The sequence below is a fragment of the Lissotriton helveticus genome, chromosome 1_1, assembly GCF_964261635.1.
Source record: "Lissotriton helveticus chromosome 1_1, aLisHel1.1, whole genome shotgun sequence".
NCBI classification, from domain to species: Eukaryota; Metazoa; Chordata; class Amphibia; order Caudata; family Salamandridae; genus Lissotriton; species Lissotriton helveticus.
The window spans coordinates 342,347,131-342,363,445 of record NC_136057.1 but is presented as its reverse complement, the minus strand read 5'-3'; the positions used below and the strand labels follow the sequence as shown (position 1 = coordinate 342,363,445).

The window sequence follows — 16,315 nt, the reverse complement described above, 5'->3', positions numbered from 1 at the left end:
CTTAGGTTTTAATTGGTTTTTATTTGATGGATTTTTATATTTAAGAGAATGTATTTACAAAAAGTGATTATGTTTGTATGTCTTATTTTGTTTAAAGGCTAATGGTCAAAATAAACCTTTCTTTGACTGACTGAGTGCCCGTCGGGCACTGCAGCGCTGGTCTGATGAGGAGCAATGCCCTATGATGAAGCAATGCTTCCATCTGGGCAGGTGAGGGCTTTTGCTCCTGAGCATTCAAATGCCACTATCTGGGTCCTCAGGTTTGAAGAACAGACCTATTTTTGTTTTTGTTCTTTTTCTTCGTTTCTTCAGGAACTGCACACCCTTTGTTGTTACCGAAAAGAGCAAACTTTTAGGCATATTTGTTAAATAAATGTATGTAATCAAAATGTACTAAATTCCAATAATCAAAATGTCTCTGCACAATCTATCATTGTGTCCCCTGAGCAAATTTCCTTTGAGAGACTGTCCTAAGTAATTCTCCCAAGCGATGCCGTTTTTAGGTCTACCTGGTTTAGCTATAGGGGAGACAGGCCGGGGATTCCCTCCTTGGACTTCACCTACCCGGTCGGTCTTTAGACAGACTTCCTTTCGTCTCTCCAGTCGTCTCTTCCTGCATCCTCCCTCTATTTATGTCTCTCCTCTCTCAATGTACTGAGACTGAACTATTTTGTATGATGCCCGATGGAGCTACCTGGTTTAGCTATAGGGGAGATGGGCCGTGGATTCCCTCCTTGGCCTACCCAGTCGGTCTTTAGACAGACTTCCTTTAGTCTCTCCTTGTTCTCTCTTCCCTTATCCTCCCTTTCTCACCTCCCCTGCCCCCTCCACTACTTTTCTCTCTCCTCTCCTAATGTATTGCCTATTTTTTTGATGTATTGTGTAATTTGTCAATCTTTTTCTGTAACATGTTTGATTCTCATGTAAAGCGCTCTGATACCTTTGGGTCTAGCCAGCGCTATATAAAACTCTTACAAAAAAAATCTTAAACTGTAGTATAAACATACACTCTGTTCGTTCCTTAGATGCAGTCAAAAAACTCAAAGCCACAACAACATGTTCTGCTGACAATGGAATAAAAAGAAATGAGTCGTTGAAAGAAGTGTTTGTGTCGGACACGAGAAAGAAACACACAAAGTTTCAGAGAAACGTGCCATAAAAATGCACACAAGAACATATTAGATAGAAAATGAAAGTCCTCCCAAACTACCATAACGCTTCCCAAACACCCCCTCACCCTCTCCAGGCTGATTCTCGGGGTCGAATGTCTACTTCCAGGAGCAGGCTGTAGGGTAGCAGACAGATAAAGTACTCAAACACTGAAATCCGATTAGGTACGGGATAGGTCAGGAGGCAGCACGCAGAACTCAGTGCTCTACTCAAGAAACCTACAGCGGACCCCACCGAACTCAAGAATTACCGCCCCATCTCGCTCCTCCCGTTCCCGGCCAAAGTCATCGAAAAGACCGTCAACAAACAGCTGGCCGCCTTCCTCGAGACGAATGGATCCCTCGACCCCTCACAGTCTGGCTTCCGAGCCAACCACAGCACCGAGACCGCCCTCATCGCTGCCACCGATGACATCCGCACCCTGATGGACAACGGAGAAACAGCGGCCCTCATCCTCCTGGACCTCTCCGCGGCATTCGACACTGTCTGCCACCGCACCCTAGTGCAGCGCCTCGGCAACATCGGAATCCAGGAGAAGGCACTGGAATGGATCACCTCCTTCCTCGACGGAAGAACACAGAGAGTCCGCCTACCACCGTACAAGTCAGAGGCCACCGAAGTCATCTGCGGCGTCCCTCAAGGATCCTCGTTGAGTCCCACCCTCTTCAACGTCTACATGAGCCCCCTCGCGGCCATCGCACGCCAACACAACCTCAACATAATCTCCTACGCCGGCGACACCCAGCTGATCCTCTCCCTGACCAACGACCCCGCCGCCGCCAGAGCCAACCTGCACGAAGGGATGAGAGACGTAGCCGAGTGGATGATGACCAGCCGCCTGAAACTGAACTCAGACAAGACGGAGGTCCTCATCCTGGGCTCCTCGCCCTCCGCCTGGGACGACTCTTGGTGGCCCCCCGCCCTGGGCACCGCACCCAAACCGACGGACCACGCACGCAACCTGGGCTTCATCCTGGACTCCTCCCTCTCCATGACCAGGCAAGTCAACGCCGTCTCCTCGTCATGCTTCAACATCCTGCGCATGCTACGGAAGATCTTCTGGTGGATCCCCACCGAAACCAGGAAGACTGTCACCCAGGCCCTCGTCACCAGCCGACTGGACTACGGCAACGCCCTCTACGCCGGAACCTCCGCCAAGCTCCAGAAGAGACTCCAGCGGATCCAGAACGCCTCAGCCAGACTCATCCTCGACATCCCACGAAACAGCCACATCTCCGGACATCTGAGAGACCTGCACTGGCTCCCCGTCAACAAAAGAATCACCTTCCGTCTCCTCACCCACGCACACAAAGCCCTACACGACCAAGGCCCGAGCTACCTCAACAACCGAATCAACTTCTACGCTCCCAAGCGCCACCTCAGATCAACCAGCCACGCCCTCGCCGCCGTCCCCCGCATCCGAAGAGCGACAACAGGAGGAAGGTCCTTCTCCTACCTGGCCGCCAAGACCTGGAACTCCCTCCCGACCGACCTGCGCCTGACCCAAGACCACCTCTCCTTCAGGAAGAAGCTCAAGACCTGGCTGTTCGAGCAGTAACGGCACCCCCCCCCCCTCCCAGCGCCTTGAGACCCTACGGGTGAGTAGTGCGCTCTATAAATGTCTTGATTGATTGATTGATTGAGTATGAGAAGACATCTTGGAGGGATGAAGAGTAAATATATAATCCCTCCTAGCTAGTAGTGGTGTTTTGAAAGGCTCCAAGACTCTACACCTGCCAAGGCAGCAGGCCCATTTCTTACTGTTTGCAAGCACATGTCCTTTTCACCAATGCATGACTTTCGGTGTATGGCAAATCCACACAAAAGTACGGCCCACATAAACGGTCAAACTAAAGCCAAAAAAATAATATGCCCTCGTTAAGACTGGTTGTCATCGTTGAGGGGTTCGGCTTGTTTTCGGGTTGTTTTTAATTCAATTTCCACTTAATTTGAGATTTTTCTGTTTTTAAGGACATTGAGGATGTTTTTATTCCTGAGAATGCCTGAGATGGGACACTTCTGTTCTACAGGTAGTAGTACTTTGTAGCTCTCCAAATCATCTCCTGTTCTAGTTAGAGTAGTGACTATCTTCATTTTTTTAGTATTTTTTAAGGGAATCGAGTTTTATTCTGAGATGGAACACTTCTGTTCCTCAGGTAGAGGCTCTGTTAATCTCCCATTAACTGCTGCAGTAGTTACAGTAGTGGCTCAGTCATAGCGCAAGCGTTAACGGTTGTGTTTGAATCGGGGACATGCAGCGCGCGCGCGCCCACCCGCCCGCCTGGCCGGCCAGTTACTAGGCAGTCTCCCTCATCAGAGGCGTTGAAAGAGTTTGAAGAGTTATTCGCTGCACCTCTCACTCATTCCAGCACCCTATTTCTCCAGGAGGATTGTAGCCCTATGCATTTTTACGTGCTACCGGGGCCCTGGAACCGGCTACTGTCCCCACTCATCGAGCACGGGGGGAGGGTTGTTGTGCCGGATCATGCGGCAGCCGTGGGCACTGCTCCTGGCACCGCCTGGGGAAGGCTTCAAGGCCGGGCAATACGTCTACATCTCCGCTCGCTTCGTGGTGGAGTGCGTGGGGGCCGAGGACTTCTAGACCCTGACGCCTTCCGTTTGGTCCCTGAGGTGCTCACCACCGGACAATGCTGCTCTCACGAGCTAGTCCCGGGCCACTCCAACAGCCGCAGCTCCATCACCCACGCCGAAGACTTGGCCATGCTCATGTGACTTCGTAACCATGCTCCTATCGGTATATGGAAGGAGATGGGCCGTTTGCAGCTCACCAGACACACCTGGCAGGCCATGAATAGCCGCTATCTCAAGAGACTTCGAGGCCGCAAGAGCGAATACCAACTGCGAGCCCGCATTGTCATTCCCACCCCGGTGTACCCGAACTGTATCCTATGCCGTGACACCAGAGGACTTAACACTACCGCCTGGGACCAAGAAGAAGAGGAGGACAGCGTGGAAGGGTAGGCAAGAGGGGAAAGAGACTTTCAAGAGGACAGCAGCACACTTAGAGAACAAACCAGATAGGCCATTGGAACAAGATGGGCTTTCTACGCAGGGCGACAGCACAGGGGCCATTCAGGGTGGTTTTGCTCCTCCTTTGAGCAGTACAAAGGTGTCGTCTACTGAGGGTGCCCTAGTTCTCAATGCAAGTAACCAACCTGCCGGATTGGAGATTAGCGAAGTTGTAGAAAACGCCAACCGAGATACCATCCCTGCTCCCATAAGCAACCATAATGATAAATGTATTGTTGACAGTGACCTAGGGAGACAGGTTGCCACTGAAGGTTCTCTCGAGGATCGCAAAAAGGAGCATAGGGTGAATCCATCTAGTGATAATGCCAGTAATTCGCCAGAGGTTGACGTGGCTAAAGGCATTGATTCGACATCTCTTGACTTCCCTGAACCCAACCCTCCAAGAGTCAGAAAGCTCGATAACGTAGGACATTTAAAAGCTGCCCAGTGTAGCCTTGAATCGCACAATCTTATAACCCAGTAAGCAGGTTACGAGATTGACTTGTCAGCTGAAGCCGAAGATGACCGTAGAAGTATTGACCTACATGAGAAATGTCACAAGGTATCTGCTGCAGTAGCCACTAGTAGTCCTCACAAGAAGGATGTGGTGATGTGTATCAAAGGCTCGTCTGGAGAGACGCCTCAGAAAGATCAGGTTTCAGGGGGAAAGAACAGTGTTCAATATCTCAATACAACTTGCAAAGAGCAGAGTGGGGAGATTAGGGCCAATTTCCACCTAAAAGGAGGTCTGCTAGAAGGGCACCATGCACAGATTACCAAGCCTCCACTGGATTAGACCTCATTGGAAGAGCGAGAAGTGGAGAGTAGTGACAAGCAGCCACAGCACAAGATGGATCACAGAGACCAAAATGCAGGGAATGGTATCAAGAGAACTCGAGATGAGGCTACGCGTCATGATCAGGATGCAAGTAAGATTCTTATTGGGAGAGAAACCCATCTAAGGTACAGAATTCTGGAAACTGAACCAATCGCCCCTAGATTGAGGCTGTACAAACAGTAGCATAATTCAAGGGGCATTGGTAAATGTTCCTAAATTGAGTATCCACAGACAGAAATAGAGAACCATTGAAATGAGATGAGGTGATCGCTCAGCCCTCCACAGGGCTTGGTCGCCCCACTCACTGCTGCCGCTCCTGCCTGCCTTTGACGCCACCTGCCTGCAGATTCCTTCGCTCGCTGCCCGCTGCTCCTGGGAATTTCCTGCTGCTCCTGGGAATTTCCCGCTGCCCGCTGCTTCTTGGAATTTCCCGCCGCTGCCTCCCTGCGGCCCCGCCCCCCTGTGATTCCATTCGCCGCCCCGCTCCCGCCACCCAGCTGCTCCTCCCTCCCGGCTCCTTACTTATGACGCCCCCAGAGCGACCGCGCAGCGGACGCGCGCAGCAGGAGCGCCGATTGAGCGCCAAAGGTGCGCCAAAGGTAAGCCCGTCTGCGCCCGTCCGCGCCTGGCCCGCGCCCAGCGCCAGGACCCCTGGCCCTCCCCGCCGAGGCAAGACGACCCGACTGACCTACGACGACGCCACTCTCAACGCACTCAATGCCGGCCGGACCCACGCCTGCTGCCGAGCCACCCCGAGACGCACCTACGGACCCTTCACCTGCTGCACCTGCAAGTTCACCTGCCTCCGAACCTGCCCCGCACCCGCCAAGACAAACACCAGCAGCAACCACCTCAAGTGCATCCTGATCAACACCCGCTCCGTCCACAGACACGCCGTGGAACTCTGGAACCTCCTCGACGCTACATCACCGGACATCGCCTTCCTCACGGAAACCTGGATGAACGCCTCCTCTGCACCCGACATCGCCATCGCCATCCCGGACGGGTACAAGATCATCAGGAGGGACCGCATCAACCAGACCGGAGGTGGCATCGCCATCGTCCACAGGAACACCATCCGCATCACGACCGACGCCAACGACTCCTTCGCCGCAGCCGAACATCTCCACTTCCAGATTCACACCGACCCTAAGACGACCCTCAGAGGCACCCTCGTCTACAGACCCCCGGGACCACGCACACAATTCAGCGAAGACATCACAGACTTCATCAGCCCGCACGCCCTCCCCTCCACTGACTACATCCTCCTCGGGGACCTTAACTTCCACCTGGAGAACAACAAGGACCGCAACACCACCGCCCTGCTGGGAAACCTCGCCAACCTCGGACTCAAGCAACTGGTCAACACCACCACCCACTACGCCGGCCACACGCTTGATCCTGTCTTCTCTTCCAGCAAGTACATCACCTTCAGCCACGCCACCGGACTCCACTGGACCGACCACAGCTGCGTCCACTTCAGCTTCAAAAGATCCACGACCCACCACCACCCGCAACAGGTACCTCACAGGAATTGGAGCAAGATCACCGCAGACCAGCTCACCACCTCCCTCAGCCAGAGCCCACCCGCCAACACAACGGACCCCAACGAATCAGCCCGCAACCTCACACAGTGGCTTACCGCCTGCGCCGACGACCTCGCGCCACTAAAGAACCCTCCCAGCAGACCCAGAAGCAAGAAGGCATCCTGGTTCACCGACGACCTCAAGGACTCCAAGAAGACCTGCCGCACCCTCGAGAAAGCCTGGCTCCTCGACCGGACCACCGACAACATGACCGCCCTCAAACACGCTACCCGCAAGCACCACCAGCTCATCCGCACCACCAAGAAGAAATCCCTGAAGGAACGACTGGACAACGCCCACGACAGCAAAGAGCTCTTCACTATCGTCAAGGAGTTCTCCAACCCCAGCACCGGCACCATCGACATCACTCCGTCACAAGACCTCTGCGACTCCCTCGCCTCGTTCTTCCACCGCAAGATCGCCGACATCCACAACAGCTTCGGCGCCCCACCCACGCACCCAACCGTCGAACCAATGCCCCCCACCGCCACCCTTCGCACCTGGACCACGGTGACCACCGAAGACACAGCCCGCACGATGAACACCATCCACTCCGGATCACTGACCGACCCCTGCCCACACCACGTCTTCAACAAGGCCGACTCCACCATCGCACTCCAACTCCGGAACATCATCAACGCCTCCTTCAACACCGCCACCTTCCCGGAGAGCTGGAGGCACGCCGAGATCAGCGCCCTCCTGAAGAAACCTACAGCGGACCCCACCGATCTCAAAAACTTCCGCCCCATCTCGCTCCTCCCTTTTCCTGCTAAAGTCATCGAGAAGATCGTCAACAGACAGCTGACCGCCTTCATCGAGACGAACGGATCCCTCGACCCCTCGCAGTCCGGCTTCAGAGCCAACCACAGCACCGAGACCGCCCTCATCGCAGCCACCGACGACATCCGGACCCGGCTCGACAAGGGGGAAACAGTGGCCCTCATCCTCCTGGACCTCTCCACTGCGTTCGACACGGTCTGCCACCGCACCCTAGTCCAGCGCCTCAGCAACATCGGTATCCAAGAGAAGGCACTGGAGTGGATCATCTCGTTCCTCGCCGGAAGAACACAAAGAGTCCGCCTCCCCCCGTTTCGCTCCGAGGCCACCGAAGTCATCTGCGGCGTCCCGCAAGGATCTTCATTCAGCCCCACCCTCTTCAACATCTACATGAAACCTCCCGCAGCCATCGCACGCCAGCACAACCTCAACATCATCTCTTACGCCGACGACACCCAGCTGATCCTCTCCCTCACCAGAGACCCCGACACCGCCAGAACCTGCCTACATGAAGGGATGAAAGACGTCGCCGAGTGGATGAAGGACAGCCGCCTGAAACTGAACTCGGACAAGACGGAAGTCCTCATCCTGGGATCTTCGCCCTCCGCCTGGGACGACTCCTGCTGGCCCCTAGCCCTGGGTACCGCACCCAAGCCAACCGACCACGCACGCAACCTGGGCTTCATCCTGGACCCCTCCCTCTCGATGACCAGACAAGTCAACGCCGTCTCCTCATCATGCTTCAACACCCTGGGTATGCTTCGCAAGATCTTCCGCTGGATCCCGACCGAGACCAGGAAGACTGTCATCCAGGCACTCGTCACCAGCCGACTGGACTACGGAAACGCCCTCTACGCCGGAACCACAGCCAAGCTACAGAAAATACTCCAGCGCATCCAGAACGTCTCCGCCCGACTCATCCTGGATGTCCCCCGACGCAGCCACATCTCCAGCCACCTGAGGAACCTGCACTGGCTCCCCGTCGACAAGAGGATCACGTTCCGGCTCCTCACCCACGCACACAAGTCTCTCCACGACCTGGGCCCCAAGTACCTCAACGACCGCCTGACCTTCTACACGCCCACCCGCCAGCCAGGGCCGGACTGGGACCCGAAATCGGCCCTGGCAAAGTGCTCAACCGGCCCCCCCTCTACCCTGGGGGTGCGACCGCACTCTTTGCCAGGGCCGGTTTTCGGACGATTTTGTTACAGGGCCGTTTTTGCAGCTATGCTGCAAAAAACGGCCCTGTAACAAAAACGGCCCCCTGGGGCCCAAAACCGGCCCCCACCCATGCGGCCGACTGGGGGATTGCCCGGTGCCTGCAACGGCCAGTCCGGGCCTGCCGCCAGCTACGGTCCACCAGCCTCGCCCTCGCAGCCGTACCACGCATCCGAAGAGCCACCACCGGAGGAAGATCCTTCTCTTACCTGGCTGCCAAGACTTGGAACTCCCTCCCCATCCACCTTCGGCTGACCCAGGACCATCTCGCCTTCAGGAAACAACTCAAGACCTGGCTGTTCGAGCAGTAGCATACCCCTCCCCCCAAGCGCCTTGAGACCCTCCCGGGTGAGTAGTGCGCTATACAAATGGCATGATTGATTGATTGATAACAGAGTATCTTGAAGAAGAAGTGTTTATTTCCAATAAGTACTCCACCCCCAACACAGAGCATTCTCCCAGTCAGATGACCAAACGGCAACTGACTGATGCCATTTAAACCACTTCCAGTGGACACTCCATGCGTGAGCCACATTCAAATGAATACAACAATGCACATCTAAAGCATCGCTTGCGGGCAGCGAAATGTATAAGCATTAAACATAGCATTAGACATTATACCAACATTACAACACCTTCCCCCTTACTGAAAACAACAAGCATTGGCATAGCCAATAGGTCTCGCCTTTGGGACCTTGGGACCAACAGTTGATGTTGTTGCACCAAGGATATTGTGCTGGATAACTAAACACGTATAAGGTCCCAAAGGCGAGACCTATTGGCTATGCCAATGCTTGTTAATTATCTGTGGGTGCCATGGACGCCTAGCTATCACCAGGCTGTCTGAGTATGTGGGTGAGAAAGTCAAACAAGCATTTGCAATGCAACAGGTCTCGCATTTACGAGACTTTGAACTATTAGCAATGTAAATGCTAATAGCATAAATTCTCGCGAATGCAAGCCATTTTGAATTGCAAATATTGTTTGTTTACAAGCGCTACATGCCGCACGTAATAGAGGTCACGCCCCTTGTTTAGACAAGACAGAGCTAAAGAAAGGTGCGTGGCCTCTATTAAGTGCAAGTGAGGCATGAGGTGCGTCGAAACAACCCACAAAAAAATATTTGTAAAGCAGCAGGTGTCATATTTGCAAGAGTTTAAGCTATTGTCATTTACAATGCCAATAGCTCAAACTCCCCTAAATGAGAGACCTATGGCATTCCAAAGAAGCGGCCGCCATTGTCCCGGATGCTTGGAAAGCGAAAGTGCACTTGGCGCGCTGAGTGTTGCTGCAAAGCGCATTGTGTCTCCAGTAAGACAAAACTCACTAAAGAAATAGTGCTTGCAGACTAAATAACACAGAAGGTGTAACTACAGAAGTAACAAGCCATGAACATCAAAACTAATGAAGGTCTTTAAAACGAACACAGACAAAACTGGCAAAGCTGTTTACACAATCTGAAAGGCTCCATCAGCAGAGCATGTGAAATCACACGGAGAGTAAACATTGTACACTAAGACCTTGAAACCCTGCACCTTCGTTTCACAAAACTTAAACTGTACCGGAAACTTAACAGTAATCAACGTAACAGAGTGATTTACCTGGTTCTGACTTCAGTGTTACTTGTGATTGACACATCTTTGACTGGTGAGGAGGAGATAAGACACCTGTTTCTGTGGTGCATACATGCAGAACGTTAGTAGGACTACACGAGCACAGGACACATATATATAGGGGAACTACATTTGTCAATTGGGGTTGTACTAACCCATACCCTAATCTGTCACTTCACTGTAGAATTTAAATGTCCCTATTAGTTATGTGAATATACACTGGCACTCTTTACGGCACTTCCGCAGAGCTCATCCTGGTATATCTACACATACCCATACCCAGTACAAATGCCAACATGTACAGCAAACAGCAGCCTCTTAGAGTGTGTGTTACACTGTGCCACATTCACAAACTTGTAATCTTGTTTTCTTGATAGAAATCAACTGGCCTACAAATACCAGAATGCACATGTACATTCTGAACTAAATGCGTCACGCACACATGAATATGGGACTCTTAAGAGCTCTATATTACTGGCAACCAAGTGACCAACCCCTAAGCCATATGGCGATGTGAGCTACCCTGAGCTGTTAGATTACCAATGTAAAATAATCTACTAACCTCCTGGCATTGGCTCTCTGCATGGCTTGTAATGTCTGTATGTCAATCAGGCCCTGTTTTCACACACTTTGCTGCTGCTCAAACAGTGCTGGAATCTCTGGACTGTGGGATATTCAGATTTGTGAGGCACACTGGAAACGTATTGCCAACCATGGTCTCCTCTGCTCCCACTCCATGCAAACCTCGAGGATGGCGGGTCACAGCAGGTCATCCAGGCACTGGTGAAGTCATTAATCAGTCCAGGCCTGGTATCCTGATGCTCAATGTTCGTTCCCCTTGCCCAGCTCAGCAATTGAAGTGTGCGGCAGCGGCTTAACGCTAAATTAATGGTGCCCGACTGCAGAATATGCGAAGAGACTCACCAGTTCTTCCATATGTTACAGATTGTTTAGGCCTAGATAAATGGGACGCCATACAAGGTGTGAGGCCAGCAGGCACAGCCCTAAGCAGAATGCTAATAGGAGGAGTTGGGGTGCTGTGAACCATGAACACCACATGTCTGGCAGTTGTAGGCGGCAAAGCGAAAGAAAAGTTTGCGTTTTTACTTTTTCCTCACATGCCTTTACGTTACATTTGCCTGTGGTCTCACAGCCTACCTTGCCTACGTTTAGCAATGATCCAGCCCTCATCTGAAATCATCCAATAGGAGGGCAAAGACAGGCTGCATCAAGCAAGGGCATGGATGATTGGATGCGCAAACCCTGCTCTGTTTATTCACTAATTGACGAGGGCCGAGACAATCACAGAATACAAATACACACTCATAATGCCGGAACAGTAACGCGGTGGTGGGCCAGTCAGTGAAAGCGGTGAGCCAGTCTGTGGAGACATATTAGGAATTCCCTCAAGCAGTTATATTCGCAGGTATGTTTATTTTATTTTAAACACTTATCCGAACTTTTGACCGCAAAAGAAGGAATTTATACTCCCGGCCCTCTGAATTAACTGCCAGCACCGGCACAAATTAAGCACTGAAAATGTGTTTCAAACTGGGCATTTCTTACGTAGTCATTGCTCCTTATTTTTTTTAATAGGCTACTAACATCACACCAGTCCATACACACTCCTGCCCGGTACCGTATCCCAACCACACATACAGCGCACTCCACTCCTGCACCCCAGAAATCCTCAGTCAGGCCAGGACTGCAGGTGTAGTCTTAATATCAGCACTACATCAACCGTGCAAGGGCAACCAGTCAACATGTCACATGCACAACCAGCATACCACCAGCACAGCCGCCAGCTTCTCACAAGGACAGTCAACATGTCACACACACAGCTAGCATGTTACGGGTGCAGAGAAAGCAAGTCACAGGTGTAGACACAGCATGTCACGGGTGCAGACACAGCCCTCTTCTCACAAGTCAATTGAAAGCCGAGATTCAGGGGTGCAAGGACAACCAGCATCTCGCTGGTGCAGACCTAGAGAGCGCCTCACAAGTGCTGCGAAGCCTAGATCTCACAACTGAAGGCACAGGCAACATCTCAATTTCCAGCAAACCTTCACAAATGCAGAAGCAGAGAGCATCTCAAAGTGCAGAGACAGCTAGCACCTGACAGGCGCAGAGACAGCTAGCACCTGGCAGAGACAGCTAGCATCTACTAGCATCCTGCACATTGATTTATATACTTGCATAATAACGCCCAAAACCTTTAAGAGAACATCAGGCCAACGAATGTTGTTCGCAACAGCACATGAACCCATCCGCCCAACATCGGACATTTTGCAACTTGCTTTTCTATGGTGTATGCATAATTATACATTTGCCACACTTGCCCCATACCATCATCTCCTGAATATTTTTCCTTTTCTCGCAAAATTTAGCCAACCCTGCCACTTAGACTATAATAAAGTAAACAAACTAAACAGTTCACAGAAATTCCCCCAGTAAGACAAGCGTCTTCAAATAGGTCGTACCTCCAATTCTCGCAAAATTTAGCCAACCCTGCCACTTAGACTACAATAAAGAAAAACAAACTAAACAGTTCACAGAACTCACCCCAGTAAAACAAGCGTCTTCAAATAGGTCGTGCCTCCAATTCTCGCAAAATTTAGCCAACCCTGCCACTTAGACTATAATAAAGAAAAACAAAGTAAACAGTTCACAGAACTTACCCCAGTAAAACAAGCGTCTTCAAATAGGACGTGCCTCCAATGAATGTAGCTGATTCGCCTTCTAAAATGTTCAGTGCTGCACGTTTAAATAGAGCATGCCGCCCTAATTATGCAGTCTTTATGACTAATGAAGGGTGGTGGTGGCGCCAGTAATATGCCTGCTCTATTATCACAGCATGCCGAGAGGCGCCCCACGCTGCTGGAGCACTCAACTGTGCATTAATTATAGTTGAGTGCTCCAGCAGCCTGAGGCGCCTGTTGACATGCTGTGATAAGTGGGTCTCATGCTGTGATAATTGTTGCAGCGCCTGAGGAAGTGAAGACTCCTGCTGGGATAATTGGTCTTGCTGGCTGAGATGGAGACTCCTGCTGGGATAATTGGTCTTGCGGGCAGAGGTGGAGACTCCTGCTGGGATAATTGGTCTTGCTGGCGGAGGTGGAGACTCCTGCTGGGATAATTGGTCTTGCTGGCGGAAGTGGAGACTCCTGCTGGGATAATTGGTCTTGCGGCGCCTGAGGAAGTAGAGTTTCATGCTGGGATAATTGGTCTGGCAGCGCTTGCGGCGCCTGACGTCCAACAAACGTGCACAAGCTGCTCAACCTTGAAGCGCGTTCACAGACCTGGGTCGGCTCGTGCCCAGGTCTGTATCGGGCTGTTCACAGCTGTGACTCCCTTGTTAGGTCTCAAGGCGGCTATAAGTCTCGTTGGCGGCAGGGCTTCGCCCTGCAACGCCAGCGAGACCTAAAAAGGTTCTCCTGGGAATTCTTTCTTTTTAGGCAAGTCTGTACAGAAAATGGAAAAGGGTGGGCATCTTCAGTTAATCAGGTATGCCTTTCTAATGACTAAAGGCAGCAATATATTACCTATCTGTTCCTTTCTTCTGTTTCACCCCACATTTTACTGTGCCAGCCTGGATCTCTCCATGGCCCAGTCTTGCGGTGGGTGTCCAGCCGAGGGACTTAGCTTACGCAAACCCTCCAACTGGGTGCCTTTTGCAAATTCTCCAGTAGCACCCCTGGCTCTTCCTTTAGTCAGTGCAACCTCTACTTTGATACGCTTTCATGCCTTTATTCTCCTATTGTCGCTCCACTCTTTCTCGTAACCTCTCACCCATACATAGTGCCCTCATATCCTCCCCGCTGCGATGCCCTGAACTCTCCACATTTCACCAAACTACTCCTAGATCACAAATTACCTATGCTGTTGCCACCTTAGCCCAAGGTTATCAATTCCCTCGTCTGATAAAACCAACACTACTTCCTCCCTACATATCCATCAGGTCCCCCAATGTCGATATTCGAATCTGCCATCAGTGTCTCCTCTTGGGACCATCAAATTCTCTGCCTCTGTCTCAATCCAAGATTTTCCAACTGTAATCAGATTGGCTGAAGCATGCCATGGTTGTCTTGGACTGGCCAGGCAGCCCGTAGGGGACAGCGTAACCTCATAGATTTCATTTCAAAGAATAATGCAGATCACACTTTGCAGGAAAATACGAGATTACTCGCTCCACTTTCTAATCCTCCCACTTGGCCGATGTTCCTTCCTTACAAACCGGGAAACATCCTTTACAACGCAACTGTTACAACGCACTACCATTACGACGCAACCATTACAACGCAAGTCATTACAACGACTTGCGCTGTGGGGCGCTTTAGGATAGGGAATAGTTTTAATTTACTATCCAACACCTTCCCTACCATCCACGGGGACTGGAGTTGGAATAGTAAATTAAACTATTCACCCTCCAGCACCCCCCAACGCAAGTCGTTGTAACGACTTGCGTTGTAAAACTTGCGTCGTAAAGGCATGCGTTGTAATAGCATGCGTTGTAATGACATACATCCTTACAAACCCCATCACATAGCAAATCCTGAAAGGATGTCTACGCAGAGCCCACCAAACACCCATATTAAGTTATTACATGAATCTGTACTCACCCTTGCTTATTACCACGAATGAAGCAATGTCCCAAGATGAAGTAGCGACAGAGGTGAAGACGCCCACAGTCCGCAGCCTGACATTTGTTCGCCAAGTACTCAGGACAGAGGCGAACATCAGACTGGACCATCACCGTGCCCGGCTCTGGCTCTGGGAAGCGCTTCTCCTCCTCACATAGGATGCTGGCAATATGTTCTGGTGTAAGGCCAACGAGACTGGGGATGTCCTCCAACAACAGGTAGCCGCCATGCTTGCACAGTTGCTTCGTCAGGGAGGCACAGATGGCTGGATCGGACATGCTTCCATCCTCAGCCGGTGGTGGTTCTGTGTCCGTGTCAGACATGGTGGTAACTTTCAACCGAGGAGTCCTGGAAAAACCCGTCAAACCTGAAACGGTAAAGTTAGTCACTTCCGGAGTCTTTAGAGTTTAGACTAAACACTAATAGAATCATGAATGCCAGTTTCTTTTCTAAAGCGTTCAGTCCCAAGGTCCCTAAGCATTTATTTATTTATTTTATTTATTTAGTGCATTTTTATAAAGCGCGGACATTACCCGAAGGTGTCAGAGCGCTGTACAATAGAGCTAGTTAAGTTACAAGAGAAAGGTGGTACAAAATAGAACATTACAAAGACTAAAAATGAAGGGAACACAAACACAAAATCCAACACAGCACGCAGGGGTGAGGAGTGTACAGGAAAAAATACAAATTTACAATGAAAAGCGAACTTCCAAGAGGGGCCTGAGCATGAAAGTATTAGTTCTGAAAGCATCCAAGCCCTAATGTAAGAACAACATTTCATGTCACACCTGCTGTCATCTTGAGCCCCTCACTCATCTTACCAAGGACAGTGTTTCCAGTCCAAGGCTTCATGACACTTCATAATCCATTCTATGTGTTGCTGATGTGGTTTACCTCCTTTAAACACATTAGACTAACACACCTGATGGCAAAGATTCAAAACTGGATAGAGAGGCCCTGTGATGATAGGGTGTGAAGTGGTCACCATTTAAAGATGACTCATGTCGTCGGGGACAGTGTCCGATCCCTGGGCTTTCATTTTACAAATCATTGTCATCAGGCGTGTTCGTTCACGTGATTCTGTCGAAAAGAACCAAGACCACAATCCCTAGAAACTCGTACTTTTTTAAATGAAAGTCTAGACTGGAAAATGGTGTCCCCGACCCTTTTCCCTGATGAGGGCTGCGGCAGTGCCGCCTGTCGGTTCTCTAGCGGCATGACCGCTATTTAAAACTGCAGGTACTACCCTGAACATAAGTGTTAAATCCACGCTGATGTCAAATCTCGTACACAAACGTGCCTGTTGTCACTTCATACTATAGACCCCGCCCTGCCTATCACGCGTGGGTCTCGAGAGGCAATAATTTAACAATGCAATCTCTTCTGGAGAGTGGAGACAGGTGTGCTAATCACCCCAGCCCAGGGTGGCCCCGCCCGCCTTCC

The 16,315-nt window shown here is 51.1% G+C and overlaps 1 protein-coding gene and 1 pseudogene across 1 annotated transcript in view; one reads left to right on the top strand and one right to left on the bottom strand.

Moving 5' to 3' along the window:
- Nucleotides 1-15,195, bottom strand: part of ZC3HAV1L (ZC3HAV1 like) — a 296,716-nt gene extending 281,521 nt beyond the window's left edge. The window contains exon 1 of the mRNA XM_078647361.1: nucleotides 14,852-15,195. Within this exon, the coding sequence (XP_078503487.1) occupies nucleotides 14,852-15,195 (344 nt within the window). The remainder of the gene's footprint in view (nucleotides 1-14,851) is intronic.
- LOC144825799 (uncharacterized) lies at nucleotides 175-5,221 on the top strand (annotated as a pseudogene).
- Nucleotides 15,196-16,315: the final 1,120 nt, after the last annotated feature.